The following is a 16,717-nucleotide window of genomic DNA, read 5'->3' as shown; positions in this document are numbered from 1 at the left end:
AAATCATTGGCGTTTATATTCATGGTGAAAATATTTACTTGATAAATCGAACAATAAACACTTTACATTACGCATGCAGTAATGATACATTGTCCAAATTTTTAAAATATCCCAAATATTTCGTTTAAGTAGAGAATGGTGTATTGAGTCCAAAATATTTAAATAGTTAAAGTTGAGTGAACTAGTATTGATTAGTTAAAAATAGAACAGAGGGAATATTTTTGCTCATACTATAAAGTTGTCAATTTCTAGGAAATTGTTCAAATCTAATTACACATCGGCACAACATATAAGAAACTAATGCGTTTGACAATGACAAAATGCTCGACTTGTTGTTCCATTTTTACTAATTAAATCAACATTTGACTTAGAATTTTCATATTCAACCATTGTATTTCTAAGGACCGTCACACTGCCGTGGTGGGAGTCCCTGTGGTCAGCGTGAGCGCGCTGTGCTGTCTCCCTCACTGTACGTCTGGGCACCCCGATCAGATTGCACGCCAAATTGACGAATGTAATTTATGTAATATACACGTAAAAAGTTATGTATTCAAAGCATTCAATATAAGTAAACATGAAATCAAAGCATTCAATATAATTAATTTTAACTCAATCCCATTACATCTGGCCAACTTATCCTAACACATAAATCCATCCCCCAAGTAAACACGGTTTCAAGGGATTAAAATAATTTTAAACAAAAATTTAGAGGATCAAACCTAGTAGTTACCCAATAAAAAGTTACGAATTCAAGTTACATACACGTAAATATATGTCTATTGTTATAACAATTTCTTATGTCTTTGTTTCCTTTGATGACATGTCAGTGATGTCACCCAAACCAACTTTACTGGGGTCCACAAACGGAGAAAGCATTATGAGAGGGAGGCCATTGACCTGAGCCGTGAGACTGGCGAGAAATAGTAAGTATATTTCAAACTCTCCATTTTTCATTTCTTTTAGATGGTTTTACAAAATAAATACATGAAGCGAAATGAAAAGATGAGCTCATAACGTTAAGACTACAAGAAGGTGGAAAAAAGGAAATAGAAGTGACATATTCTAACCTATGATTAGTTAGAAAAGTAGGAGAGAGGTAAGCAAGCAAAGCCGAGGTTGTTAGTATCTTTGTGGTCGTATCTTGTGAATTATCTTAATAACCAAACACAGCCGGTTCGCCATTACTCCAAGATTGTTTCATCTGTAACAGATGAGTCCTAAGGCTGTATTCTTCGACCTGCACAAGTACATGCAAGCTCATCAGCTATATCCTAAACCAGACCTACTTATCATCTTTTCATTCAAACAGGAAGCAGATAGCCTTAATCCTAGATTCCCGAGGTTTCTATCGAGCGCATAAGCAATTATGAGTAAATGGAAGATTTTGAACTATGATTGTCGAATGCCCTGGCAAGGCAAAAGTATCAGTTTCAATCTCATTGTTTGAAAAGATGCTAAACGAATCGTATATCAACGCTTATGCAGTTTAACATTTAAGCTGCCGCTGCATTCTTCTGAGCACTAATGAAGAACACAAGTCCAAGAACATCTATCACATGAGAATAGAAACTCTTTTTCTAGATTACCATTAACACTACAGATTTTCATCACCTTACACATGTAAGCACACCAGAGACAGGATGCGTACATGGAAATAAAGAATTTTATCACAGAACAAAATTGCATTTTTACTCACCTGCAATGCAGCTGTAGAACCCAAAATTGATTCACATTCATCAAGCATAGCTCTTTCAAGTGCTGCTAGATTAGCAAGTTCTGAAACCAAGCAGCTGATTCCCTCCACCTGTAATATACAATAGAAAAAACTTGCTGGTTTTTCTTTTGAAAGATGACTTGACCAATGATGATGACTTAGGGTAGCATCTGCCTCATTAACTTAAATTAGGAATAGGTTGGTCTGATAATTAAAGCAGATAAAATGGAACCCATTGGATTAAGTTGTAATTCAGGTTGGAATATAGTTATAGTTCTAGCAGGGAGGAAAAAGTGGATAAAGGAAAAAGAAGACAAGTGAAACTGCTGCATGGATGTTGTTCCTTGGGAGAACAGCATTAATCAAAACCTAGGAAAAATGCACGCCCACATAGAGGTATCAAGTTGGTTGCTATCAAGCAGAAGGTAGAAGGGTCTACTTATGCTGTGTTGCATGAATTGCAGAGTGGACTAAAGGAAAAGGATTATCATTACAGGCAATGCAAAATATTCTCCCAGTATCGGATAAAGTAGACTAGGATAAATACAAAGTTCTCACCTGTGGAAGTATGGAACTTAAGGAGGATCCCAGTGCCTGCATCACATCAACTGCAGAGCACAGAGCTACCTTTACAGTTTTAGCATCTGCCTGAAAAATGTAGATTGATTTAAGTGATATATATTTCATAAGATTGGGCATCAAGAATTAGTAGAGGCATACCCTTGCACCTCCAGCGGCTGGAATACGAAGAGTGCTAGCCTGCAGATCTTGGATGGTCCAGGTTAATGAGTTTGTATGATCCCTCTCAACTGAAGCCCACTCGTCAAGGAACGTCAGCTGAGCAGGTTGAATTTGAATCAGAAAACTTTTAAACATTCTGTGAACTCAAATGTCGGATATTAAGAGACTAAGATATACAGGAACATGCTGGATCACTATAATTTTGGAACTGATGATCTCAAGAAATATCAATCATGGGGATGTAGTGCCAACATGTAGATACAGAAACACACATCATATATTTGGATACACAATATAAAAAGTATACAAATTTTGAAAAAACAGAACATAGGAAGAATTTGCACAACTGATAATGGTAATGTATTTTGGCAGAGGCAATTTGAATTGTTCACAGGAACATAAAGGCAATACCAAGACAAGGAAATTGCTCAGTATGTGTTTCATATATTGCATAAAACGGAATACTACTAGGAACAAACACACACAAAAAGAGCAACCTAGTTATCCTGAGAAGATAATGCAGAAAATAAAAATGTTTTCAGAAATAATTCGTTACGATAAATTGCTTTCTAGAGCTAGGTACACAAAAACCGTACAAGAGTGCCGCACAATTTAACTGCACTTTTCAGCAGACATCCCATCAGTTTGCAATATGTATAGATGAAAGAAAGCCTACATAACCAAAATAATCCAAATTAAGTAATTTTCACATTGGGTAATCTCTCTTGGCACCGAGTTATATTTGGGAAAAAGAACAAATGGTGAATATTCGAACAGCCTCGCCAACAGAATTGCCAAACTTCAGTAAGTGATATAACAGACCAAGCAAGCAGCAGTTGCAGACTATGAGAAAATTCCTGGGTACAAAAACACAGCTCCAGGTGCCTCATGAATCTTTTGCCACAAAATTTGATCTTGCCCCATTGTAGCATAAAAGGTTTTCTACTCTTCAACTGTAGAGAAGTTCGTGGTGAACGTGATTGGTACCAAGTTATGGTTAATCCTTGTAGCACAAATTGTTTGTCAATAGACATATTAGTGATGATGGCTAAAATATGTGCTTTGCATATTAGACTAAATGCTATCCTCAGTATTGTGTTTATGCTTAGTTTTTCAATGTGCTTCCAAGCATGAAACCATATCCAAGCAAGATCTTGGGACCTTTTTTTGGTTACAGATATTGGGAAGTAGGGGTGGCACCTCAAAAACCCGTTAAGGAGGATTGCACCTGCACCATGTATGCCCCTTAATTGACCTACTATCACCAAGAACAAAGACTTAACCACGTAGAAATCATCACACAAGTCATGATGTACATTTAAACCCGCCAAACACTTTGGCAAGGATTCAAACCCACAGCTTGGATGTGGGAAGGCTCAGTCTTAACCACTAAGACAAGGATTGGTGGTCTACTAAAATAAAATCACACACCAGTAGAGCAGGAAAATTGAGAGTGAAAACAAGTATCCAACGAATTGAAAAAACACAAACAGGTGTTTTCATTGTCACTATGATTACAGCAAGGATAAGATTGCATTACTTGATTATCCAAGACTGAGTAAAGCTTCAATTTAAGTCTCAGCTGCTGGAGCTCAGACCTTTTCTCCTCCACTGAATCCCACAGATCTGCAATTGTCCTCCACACATTATACAGCATTTTCTGCACCATCAAAGTGACTAGGGACAATTAGAGACACATGAATTCGATTAAATCACAGAAATAGAAGTAGGTAGTAAGTCTAGTGACCAATCAACCCACACAGTAAACTTAGATCCATGGTTAAAGCACCCTAATGCACTCAAATTGAAAACAAGCTAACAGATAACTTCTACAGAAGTTAGATAACAAGAGATTCTATTAACAAAAATCTTGGAAAACATAAAAAAGAGAAACCTACGAGGAGACTTTTAGAACTCTTCAAAGACAATTAAGTAAAAAAGAGGAAAATCAACCAAAAAGTGAATATAATAGATTCAAAAGGAATATTAAAGTCTTAAGTTCCAAACAGATAGATGAAAACCTCTGCTTTTACTTTCTGAGAATGCAACGCAGCATCAGTTCGGGCATTTGTATATTGCCATTGAAGATGTCTATTGTATAACAGCCTCAACTGATGCACATCTTCAACGTTTTCAGCATTCTTTCCATCCTTAATATCCGCAATAAAACTAAGAATTGAAGCGGAATTCTGAGGTTGTCTGGACGGGCTGGATGGTCTTACCCTAGTAGGACTAGAGCCTCTAGAAGGGGGGTTCACAGCCTTCGATCGAGATTGACTGATCCCTCTAGACACTGAGGGTGATGGGGTCCGTGATTTGGGACTGAGCAACTGAGCCCTAGCTGCATTCAGCAATGATGTTCTGTCTGATGAACTTGAAGAGCCAGGCCTTCGTAGTGAAACATCATCAAGTATACTTCCATATGATATCTCTTTTCCACTGTCATCAAAAGATACTAGCATTAACAAATCGCTAGCCGATTTATGTAAAGGTTTGCTTAGCGCATCCAGAGATAATCTCCTGATGGAACGTGCGTCCATTTTGGTATGTGATAAAGATGAAATTTTGCTCATCTTATCAGTAATATCACATCTATTCAGGGAATTGGAGATTTTCCCACTTGTTGTGCTTGGCCATCGATGTTGATCTCGTAGACGAGCATTCAGACTATCAACAGGTTTAGAATTCTCTAACTGATCAGCAGAATTCTTTCCTTTTAGTGGACTCCTCTTTCTCTCTGATGTGAGCTTTCCTGAGGAAGGTGTTTCACCTTTCAGAGCTACATTTGACGATGGCCTCAGCGTGCGATCGGATGGTGTAGGAGAAATTGGTTTTTCTCTGTTACCAACAGGAACAGAAATAGTATCAGATTGAAAAGAAACGCTGAGATTCCGCATTGTGGATGGCCATAAAGACTCAGGCAACTTATTGCTTGCTGTCTTTCTTGATGCCAATAGCATCTCTGCAGTTGTATCCTGGACTGGTGTTGATGGAGATGGACTAGATCGCAATGACGGCGAGGATGGGCGCTTTCTTTCAGTTGATATAGCTCTCTTTGGCACTGATACAGTTGAGGCTGATGACGCTCTGCTCGCAGTTGGCGAGGGGCTGCGTCTTTGACCACTGCTTGCCGATAGCATCTCTATACTTGTATCCTGGACTGGTGTTGATAGAGATGGACTAGGGCGCAATGACGATGAGGATGGGTGCTTTCTTTCAGTTGATATAGCTCTCTTTGGCACTGATACAGTTGAGGTTGATGACGTCCTGCTCGCAATTGGCGACGTGCTGCGCCTTTGACCACTGCTTGCCAATGGCATCTCTATAATTGTATCCTGGACTGGTGTTGATGGAGATGGACTAGGTCGCAATGCAGGAGTGGATGGGCTCTTTCTTTCAGTTGATACAGCTCTCTTTGGCACTGTTAGAGTTGAGGTTGATGACGTCCTGCTCACAATTGGTGACGGGCTGCGTCTTCGACCACTGCCTGCCAATAGCATCTCCGTAGTCGTATCCCGGACTGGTGTTGATGGAGATGGACTAAGTGGCACTGATGGTGTGGATGGGCGCTTTCTTTCAGTTGATATAGCTCTTTTTGGCACTGATACAGTTGGGGTTGATGACGTCCTTCTCCCAATTGGTGAAGGGCTGAGTCTTCGAGCCCTGGCTGCCAATAGCATCTCTGCAGTTGTATCCTGGACTGGTGTTGATGGAGATGGACTAGGCAGCAATGACAGCGTGGATGGGCGCTTTGTTTCAGTTGATATAGCTTTGTTTGGGACTGATACAGTTGAGGCTGATGATGTCCTGCTCGCAATTGGTGAAGGGCTGCGTCTTCGACCACCTGCGGATGGTGTAGGTGACCTGTACCTAGAACTAACTTCTCTGGTATGGGACCTGCAGGTAGTTCCATTCTTGTTGTCAGCAGAAACAAGTACTCGAGCCTCTGGTCTAGATTGCCTCTCTACTCTTTTCTCTGATTGACATACGTCCATCCAAACTATGCAAATTAGACCTCATTAATGTCCCTTTCATATACTAATAACAAGTAGGAGCATGCATTTTCGAAGGGCTTCCTGTGAACTCAGTTAATCTATTGACCATTCAACTAATGTCTCTAAGAGCTGATCCTTTCCCGTTCTGAGAATCTGCCAGACAAATTCGCAGCCAAAAGTAAGATCCACAGATAGGAAAGTAGAGAAAAGAAGAATAAGGCATGATGTAAAAAGAAAAGATGTTCAAAAGAATACATCTTTACAGACACCCAGATCTTTAACAGATTGAATTTGATAATTTCAGCCAACTAACGCAAATGGGTCTTCTGTAATCATCTAACCCAACCCAAATTCAGGCAGATCAGACGTCTAGGCCATAGGAAGACAATTCCAGCTGGTGAAGCAGACATCGAATGTAAATTACAATCACTATAAAAATCAGAAGAGCTAGTTGATTTGCTATTCCCCAGCAACTGGGAAGAGAGGGAGAGGTATGGGGGAAAGGAAGCAGAATATGTAATGAGATTGGGATAAGAATGCCCTCCCTTGCTCCTACTGCTTCATGGATATAATTTTTCTTTTTATTTTCTTAATTCCACTTTTATTTCGGCCCCCTTCTTTATTGTCCCTCTCACGGAAATGCCATGGTTGGCTGGGCTGGAGCTGCATATGCAACTCACACACATGCACACACATTGAGCAAGTAAAACTCACCTTAGAAACTCTGCCCTGTTCCTTCTTTCCCCACTCAACTCCTTTTCATGAAAGGGAATTCACTGAAAATGATACCTTGGCGTCTCTGACTTCTCTCTCTCTTTCTCTCACACACACTCAGAGTGACACAAACAAACATGCACAGAATGATTAATTGTCACTAAATGCAGCACACATACAACGAGCTTCTCGTATTCTTACTCTCAACTGAATAAAAGTCAAAATAAAAAATCAATACATAGGTCAAGCCATCAAGCAGAAATAAAGACTTTCTTCGGTCCAAACGAGTTTTCCTGAAGCCAACAAGATTAATAAATCCCATCTTATGGTTGGTTTGCCTATACTTAATATTTGCAGTAAAAAGAAATCCGAAACAACAACGAAGAACCTGTTCCGCATAAAAGACTAATCTTATCCACAAAAATGAAAACAGGATGCCAAATAGTGCAAAATAATTAGAGGTATTTAGGGAACACAGAAATGGAGACCACGTGCTGGTAGAGATCATTTTCCATCCCCATGAACTCAAGAGTACCATAAACACACATAAAAACAAAAATTGAATAGTTACTTTAATTATCATTTGCCATTAATTTGCATTAATCAAACATTTTATACTCACAAATGATGACAATAAATAGCAAATAAAATAATCCGGTTTCAACCTTTTGTAATTTCTTTTCGCGGATGTAGGAACAAGAACCGATGCGAATCATAATTTTACAGAACACCAAAAATCAAAACCTTTGAGGAATTTTTGCATGAATAAATGCATGAAATAATAATATTCTGCCCCTTGTCAGGTTTTGTTCCTAAATTTCCCAACACAGTGGATTTCATGTGAAACCTCCATAAAAGAAGCTTCAAAAAATTAGTAAAAAAGAAAAGGAAAACTAAAGAACATCTAAAATTCTTTCAGATTTTCTACATTCCACAAACCCCTAGAAAAATAAATATAGCGAGAGAGAATTTTGCTTTTCAATTTCTCAACATAGACTCATCAAGGGATTTTAATACAAATTTCCACCAATTTCACTCAAAAAGGAGATACAACAAATTGATGGCAGATTGAACCCACGAAAAATTTCCAAAAAGAGAAAAAAGGCCTAAAACCCCTTATACAGAAAACTAATTACTCCGCCGTTGAATCCATACATCTGAAAAACAGGACCCAGCAAAAAATACCTGAATATTTCTCCAGCAAAGAAGAGAATTTTCTCCTCAATAATTCTCCAGACTCGGATGTAAAATATTTTAACACAGATATAAGCCTGATTTTCTTGGTATCGAGAGAAAAGTAAATAAATAAACAAAATAATCAAAAAATAGAGAGAAAATGGAAGAAATTTTCAGTTAAGGGGACGTTGTGAAATAGAGCGGAGGAAGAGGAGACGGCGGTTGTTTTGGCGCCACCTAATTATTTAATTAATTATTATTTGATTAATATATATAATTCCATAATTAATTTTCTAGGACGGAATTGCTCTTGGGATTTGATTGGATTTACTGAAATTTGTTGTTGTTGGGGTTAGCTAGAAGGGGTAGAAGAGGTATTACGCATTTTGGTGTATGGGGAGAGGTAGTTTTCTTCGGAGTAGGTATATACTATTATAGGGGGGTGTAATTTGGAAGATTGGAATGCATGAGCTACTCTTCTCTTTGTGGATTTGTTTGATATCAAACTAAATGGAAATGCAGCAATTCCTTCTTTTATATATATATATATATATATATATATGATAATTATTATTATTATTATAAAATTTATGTTGTATTTTTATTATATTTTTTTTATATTTCTTATATATAAATTTATTATTTTTACATGTAAAAGATTATATACGTAAATAAATGTAATATATACTAGCGAATGAAGCGCGTTTGATATGTGTTCATTATTAAATATTTATTATATATTTAATTGAAAAAAAAGAAAAAGATTGCAAGATTATGAGATTTTAAAAATTAAAATTGCTGACCAATGATATTTTAGTCTAGTGGTTGAGACTAAGGCTGAAATCCCATAAACAAGTTCGAGTGTCACCCGATGTTTGGGTATTTGTCTCACTTCATGTAAGTGTTTTTCTCACTTAATGTGAGCCATTGTAATTTGTTTATTCTTAATTATTTATTGAATTGCTATAATTTATTTATTGGTCATAGTCATATTAATTAATGTAGCAATTAAATCGATATATTACTTAAGAAAAATTAAAATGATTGAAAAAAATATATATAAATTTTTAGATGCAGTCATTTTTTTTCAGCCATTTTAATTTTTGAAATCACATAATTTAAAATTCATTCATAATGATGTCATTATAAAATTGCATATTATACTTTGCCAGAATTATATAAATTTAGCTAAATCAAGCTATTAAAAATGCATACAACCAACCAAATGAGTCAATAATAATTCCCAAAAGATATTCATTCTTCCTTTGCAATTTTGCCATTTTCGCACCCTTTACGTTCAATCATCGCAGCAAATCGAGTATAATAGTAGTTGACCTCTCATATATCGGTGCCTCTGGCCACATACAAATACCATATCAACTCCTTCATCGCTTCAAAGAACACGCATAAAACCTCCTATTGTGATTGTAGGACGTTTGCGACGTCTTCAAATGAGCAAGTCTCCGACAATAACAATCAATATATTTGGAATTGGTTGATGTTTGAGATATATTTTCTTATATGTATTATCCTAAGCACCATTATTTTTCTTTGTAAAAATTTGTATTGCTCTTTCCCATTTTATAGAGTAAATTGCAAAAATGGCACCGCTATCGGTTTTAATTCCCTCCAGCAACATGGTACTCTGTCAAACTATCAAAAACCCCGTTTGACTTTTGAAAAGTGATTTTTCATTCCTCATTTAACAGTTTAAACGGAGCTTGGACCAAACATTCATTATTTTCTTCTTGTGTGATCAAAAGTACTAAGTCTATAATTAATGAACGAAAAGTGCAACAGTATCTATTCAGTCGGAATAAAAGTACAATTTTCCCCAAAAATATTTTTTTTTTCTCTCTCCAACTATATGCTTCTTAGCATCATATCTATATATACCAATTAATGGTCGGGACACGTTTGATGTGCGTGCCTAATTAAAAAATGACTGGTCATATAGTTATTTTGAAATATATATATATATATATATTCACGAGTATTTCAGTAAACGTACATATCTTCAACCAAAATTAATTATTTTAAATTCGTACTAAATGGTATAAATTTACATCCCCAATACTTATATTCCTTTATTAACTTTTCAAAATTTCTTAAATAATTAATTTGCATTAATATTTGAATTAATAATTATTTGTGTGTAGTCGAATATACTCCACAAGAAGAAGATAAACGGCCGTTCATGAAATGCGACTTTATGTAAAATGACGGTAATAAGAGAACAAAAACAAAGCAATATTGTTCCAAAATTCGCATAACATAATCATAACTTTTGACGGTGTGCGTTTGGAATTTTTAGCATATAATAATCAATTTAATTTACAATTTAAGCAAACTTCTTCTCCCCGCAAAGAGTCGCACTTGGGTGAACTAACGACTATCGCCATTATATACACAATTATAATAATAATTTTGATTTTGAAAAATTAAATAGGAGAGAAAAAAACAAAATTGATTATCGATATCATGACTGGTTAATTTGTGTGGGTAAGGTTTTTTCAATTATTTCTTAAAAAATAATATTTTATTTTATTCGTCTTTTTATTTAATTGGGTGTAGAGGGTGGCGGGTCGATGAGAAGGGCCATGGCACTATGAAATTCTACGCAACCAATCAAGTTTTTGTTATTAAGTTCCGTTTGCTCCTGAAATTGAGCAGTTTAAATTAATTTATATTTTGAGTGTAAATATAACTGTTCTGCAATTTTTAATTTAATTCAGTGGAAAATTCATATTTTTTTTAAAAAAATTGATTGTAATTATATTATAAATTTCAATTATCAACAATCAATATATATTAACTAATAAAGCATAATTCAATTGACGAAATTAAGACCCCCCATGATTTTAGAGGTCATGGGCTCGAATCCCACCTTATACGTGAGATATTGTATCTACTGAATAGTATGTGTTGATTATATTTTATTTATTTGGTATTATTTATCAGAGTATGATTATTGTAATAATTGAAATCCAACAGGAATAATTGTAATCATTCTTACTTTAAAAAAAAAAAAAAAGAATCAATACATATGAATTTAATTACTATTGTCAAATATATATAACTAACTAATAATTATTATTACAATAGATCAACAATAATTATTAAAATAGACTAATGTCCACATATTGATGGGACTTGACTCCATAACCAAATAATAATATGACCTTAGTTTCACGAAAGAAGTTAAGTTTTATTGGCCGGAACTACGTTTTGGTAAAAGCTACCGTAATTATTATTTACTTAATTGTCAATTATTTAGATTGAAAATGTTGTTGCGTTTTAAAATAATTTGTTCCAAAATCATTTCCTTTATAATCAATTTTGCACTTATTAGACTAAAATGACCTAAGAAAGTGTTTAGGAGAATTTATAAAATTTATAATACAAGTTAAGATTAATTACACTTAAACTCTCTCTAAAAATGTGAAATTATAATTTTTCCTGAAAAGTTTTAAAATTACACTTAGACCCTCCAAAAAATTCACCATTTATAACTAATCCACTTTCGTTATGATTTTGACAAAGAAGCTGGCGTTAGTAAAAAAAAAAAAAACACATAATTTTTTTTTTTATTAACGTTAGCATTTCTATTCAGACCTTAACAGAAAAGGACTAGTTGTAAATGGAAAATTTCCGAAGGAGGTAGAAGTATAATTTTAAAATTTTTTTGGTGAAAAGTACAATTTCATATTTTTATGGAATTTAAATGTAATTAACCCTACAAGTTATAAGAGACTTCAAGCTATTTATTTTAGTAAAAACTCACATAAACATATACGTATATTTGTACATCTAGTGAGACTTGATATCATGCATAGAAACCTCTAAATCATGATGTTAAGGCCTCATCCGTAAGTCCACTGGATGTTGTCTAAGCTTTAGGTCGAGCTTGAGAAAATCCCAAAATTATTATACGTTTCTTTGTATGTAGCCTTCATCTAAGTCGTGTTTGGTTCAGATGATGGGATTATGAAGAATGTGATTAAATGGGATAGGATTGTATGTTGTAAGTTATTTCAAGATATATAAGCCCGTTTTTGGTTGATGGATTGACTAGTGTGATATCCAATGTTACATGACTATATCAATATTTCATTAAATTGAGCAACTAAGCAATGTATCGATTTGATTAATGCATCAATACAACTTAAATTATGAAATAAATAATAATATTAGATCACATAAATGAGACAAATACCCACACGTCTAATGCAACTCAAGCTTAATTATGAGATCTCAACTTTAACAGTTAGATTAAGATACTATTGACAATGAAATTGATTATTACACAAAATAGCATGCAAAAAGGCCTTAAAGGGTAGTTATTTTATTTTAAGAATTGTTGGGTATCAACCAGCCAATAGAGAAGCCCAGCAACCAAAACCAATTCAACTATTACAGAAGATAAATGGGTTCGAAAAACCCTTATACAATTATTATTATAAATCAACAAATAAAAGAATAAAGAAAAAATATTATATACAGATCTTAATAATATTAACAGAAAATAAAAGATCTCAGAGAAAAGGGCAAAGAAAGCCAAATCCGATGGCAAAAGCCTAAACACTTCAACCGCTCACGATTGCTAGAAATCCAAAACCACAAAAGCTTAACCCATAGAAGGTGAACTCAGTTCCATAGAGGAAGTAAGTTCATAGAGAATACTTTGAGAGTGAGGGAGAAGTAGAGTATTTATGTTTTCTGCTTTTTCTTACTATTTGCCAGAAAACAATCAAGGGATTTAAATAGGAAGAAGCCATTGATTATATATATATATATATATATATATATATAGAGAGAGAGAGAGAGAGAGAGAGAGAGAGAGAGAATAGTAAGCAGGAGGAGAGAACCAAGAACGACGGAGGAATACCAAGATTAGAGAAGAGAACAAGGAGACACGGGGGAATAGGGTTACGGTTTTGACCTTTCAATCAACAATTGGGTATTTAAAAAAGTGAGAGGCCGGGTCAGATAAGATGAGGTGGTAAGTGGACATGGGCTAGGCTTGAGGGATGGGCCAGCCATCCAAGTGAGTGGTGATGGGGATTTGGGCTGGGCCATTAGAATAGGACATATGCCACATATTTTTACATTTTCCACCTTGGATTATGTCCCCAAAGGAGGACCAAGCCCAAGGTGCCGGATATAGGTATTATCATTGCCCATCGCCTGGTTCCTTGGAGAGTTCCTGCAAGAAAACAGAAGAAGTAATTTGTTTCAACCTCAAGTTTAGTATGTTAAGACAATTCCTAAATTTTTCTATAGGTAGACACTTGGTCCCAATATTAGTAGGATTTTCTTCAGAGTTGATCCTTTTTAAATTGATGATTTCTTTCCCAACTATTTCTCTAGTAAAGTGTTTCTAACATCAATATGTTTAGTCCTATCATGGAATATAGGATTTTTACAAAGTTGAATACTAGATTGACTATCAGAATATACTGGGATTTTTTGTTTTCAAAAGCTAATTTCTTTTAATAAACCTTTAAGCCACATGGCTTTTTTGAAAGCTTTAGTGGTAGCAATGTCTTCAACTTCTGTTGTTAGATAGTGCTACAATATGTTGAAATTGTGATTTCCAACTAATACATGCTTCATATAAAGTAAACACACATAAGGCAGTGGACTTCCTACTATCCCTATTATTAACATAGTTAGAATTCACATATCCAATTAGGTTAGCACCTTCAGTTCACTTAGAGAATTTTATGCTAGTATTAATAGAACCATTTAAATATCTAAGTAACCACTTAAGGGCTTCCCAATGAGGAAGGCCAGCATTAGACAAGCATCTGCTAAGGCAACTAATAGCATAAGCAATATCTAGACGAGTGCTGACCATAAGGTACATGACAGAACAATGACATTTGAATAAGGAACTTTTTTCATCTATCTTTTTCAAGTTTAGTTTTAGGGCATTGATCCTTATTTAACTGAAAATGTGCAGCTAAAGGAACATATATGTGTTTTGATTCAAACATAGAAAACTTCTTTAATATTGTTTGAGTATAAGATGTTTTATTTATAAAGATTGTTGAGTCTTTCTTATTTCGATCAACAGACATACCCAATATTTTCTTAGCATCACCCAAATCTTTTATTTCAAATTTTCTACTTAGGCTTTTCTGTAAATCTTTGATTAACTTCAGACTAGGACTAGCAATCAACATATAGGAGAAGAAACACAGGGATATCACGGTCGTATTTGAAATATAGGCAGTTATCATAAGCACTTATTTTAAAATCCAAAGAATGCATAAACAAATCAAACTTTTTATTTCACTGCCTAGGAGATTGTTTTAAACCATAAAGAGATTTTTTCAGCAAGCAAACATGGTCTGATTTTTGTTTATTAATAAAACCAGTGGGTTGCTTCATGTAGATTTGTTCTTCTAAATCTCCATGTAGAAAAGCAGTTTTAACATTCATTTGTTTTAATTCTCAATCAAAGTGAGCAGTAAGAGCAAGCATAATCCTAACAATAGTGCAGGTGAAAAGATTTCAATATAATCTATTCCTTGCTTTTGAGTAAAACCTTTAGTTACAAACCTAGCTTTAAAACGGTTGGAGTTATTTTCTTGTTTTACTTTAAAAATCCATTTGCAATCAATGGTAGAACAGTTGCTAGGTTTAGGCACAAGAAGCCAAGTTTTGTTATCATATAAAGATTTCATTTCTTCATTCATGGCAATTAACAATGTGTTGAATCTTCAGAGTTTAGAGCCTTTTCAACAGAACTTGGTTCATAGTTTTCAGTATTAAGCGCCACTTGGAAATCTTTATACCTGGAGGGAATCCTAAGATCACGTCTGCCCCTACCCCTAGCCAACTAATAATTTTCTGAACTATATTCAAAATCATAATTTTCACTATTTGGTTTATTGTTTTGTTGATTTTCTTCCTCAATTACTTCTCCATGTTGGTTATCCTCTGAAAAAACCCTCCACCTTATTAAAGGTGGACTCTAAGTCAAACTTTTTATCTTTCTAGTTGAACTACTAAGACATGGCATATCAAACTCATTAAAGGTAACATCCCTATTTATTACGACTTTAAAACTTGGTTGACTTCTAAGCCACAATCTGTATCCTTTTACTCATTCAAGATAGCCAATAGATAAACATTTTTGGGAACTTGGATTAAGTTTATCAGTATTTTGAAGTACAAAAACAGAACATCCTAAAATTCGTAGGGAAGAAATATCAATATTTTTACCAAACCACACAAATTCAGGTATTTTTTCAATTAGTGGAACAAAAAGAGATCTATTAATTAAATATATAGCAATTAACACAGCTTCCCCCAAAAAGATTTTGGTAATCCAGAACTTACTAGCATGCATCTAACTTTATTTAGTAAAGTCCTATTCATGTGTTTAGCATCACCATTTTGTTCGGGGAGGGGGGATATAGGGATTATGCCTTTTAATTTCAAATTTATCACATAGATCAGAAAAATTTTGATTGCAAGATCTAACCCATTATCAATCCGTAAGGCTTTTAACTTCCTTCCTGTCTGATTTTCTACTAAAATTTTTCATTTCTTGAATTTTTCAAAAATTTCAAATTTTTGTTTTATTAAGAACACAAAGACTTTTCTAGAGTAGTTATCAATTATAGATAGAAAGTATCTATTTTCACCATGGGTAGCAATATTAGCAAGAACCCAAATATCAGCATTTACATAGTCAAGAACTCAAGATGAGAATGAAGGGTTAGGGTAAGGTGATGTAGTACAATGAACTTTATGTTGCTTTTCCAAAACACATTCATCACATAAATCCATTTTGTTTAACTTGTCAGTTAGAATCCCTGCCTTTTGCAATAATTGTAGGCCCTTAACACTAATGTAGCCTAACCTTTCATGCCACAAACTAGTTTTATCTTTTTTTAAAACAGGTGCGACAATAATATCATAATTCACATATTACACTATTTGAATAATGTATTTAAATTTATCGCCTTTAACAAAACGTCTAACAAAAATATTGTTAATCCATTACTAGAGTGCATTTAATTATTTATAAAAATGTATTTATATAAATTATATTTTTTTATTTCCGTATATATATAATTAGAAAATACTATTTATTTTAATCCACTCACGACAAAATATAATTATATACATATTCATACATATATATAAATATATATAAAAAAGATATATGATTTGACAATAACAGTACTTTTTGTCTCCCACTAACCAACATCGATCAAACATACCATACTTATTTTATATTATCTCCAAAAATAAATCCAAACATATAGGCATTGTTTGGATTCATATTTTTGCATTTTTCAAGACAAGATAAAACACATACAATATCTCTAACTTATACTTATTTATCTCTATTTTTCTC

General features: G+C 34.2%; 1 protein-coding gene across 3 annotated transcripts; it reads right to left on the bottom strand.

Moving 5' to 3' along the window:
- On the bottom strand, nt 929-8,559 carry LOC105166325 (AUGMIN subunit 8). Of its 3 annotated transcripts, none has more exons than XM_011085634.2 (7): nt 8,350-8,559; nt 4,477-6,603; nt 3,996-4,115; nt 2,435-2,551; nt 2,273-2,362; nt 1,697-1,804; nt 929-1,237 (listed from the first exon to the last, which is right to left on the bottom strand). In XM_011085634.2, exons 2-7 carry the CDS (start codon nt 6,448-6,450, stop codon nt 1,154-1,156), a joined length of 2,493 nt encoding a protein of 830 aa, XP_011083936.1. In that variant the 5' UTR covers nt 6,451-6,603; nt 8,350-8,559; the 3' UTR covers nt 929-1,153. The 3 variants fall into 3 exon arrangements, with proteins under 3 accessions (XP_011083936.1, XP_011083937.1, XP_011083939.1); XM_011085635.2 differs by lacking the exon at nt 8,350-8,559 and adding an exon at nt 7,165-8,304; XM_011085637.2 differs by lacking the exon at nt 8,350-8,559 and adding an exon at nt 6,706-7,158.

Source organism: Sesamum indicum, linkage group LG7, assembly GCF_000512975.1.
Source record: "Sesamum indicum cultivar Zhongzhi No. 13 linkage group LG7, S_indicum_v1.0, whole genome shotgun sequence".
In the NCBI taxonomy this organism is placed as follows: Eukaryota; Viridiplantae; Streptophyta; class Magnoliopsida; order Lamiales; family Pedaliaceae; genus Sesamum; species Sesamum indicum.
This window is presented reverse-complemented; position numbering and strand designations above follow the sequence as displayed.

Coding starts and splice junctions, on each gene's coding strand:
- LOC105166325 (XM_011085634.2), bottom strand. CDS start 6,450: ATGGACGTATGTCAATCAGAGAAAAGAGTAGAGAGGCAATCTAGACCA. Junction 2,363..2,434: donor CAGCCGCTGGAGGTGCAAGG/GTATGCCTCTAC, acceptor TACATTTTTCAG/GCAGATGCTAAAACTGTAAA. Junction 1,805..2,272: donor TAAGTTCCATACTTCCACAG/GTGAGAACTTTG, acceptor TGTATATTACAG/GTGGAGGGAATCAGCTGCTT.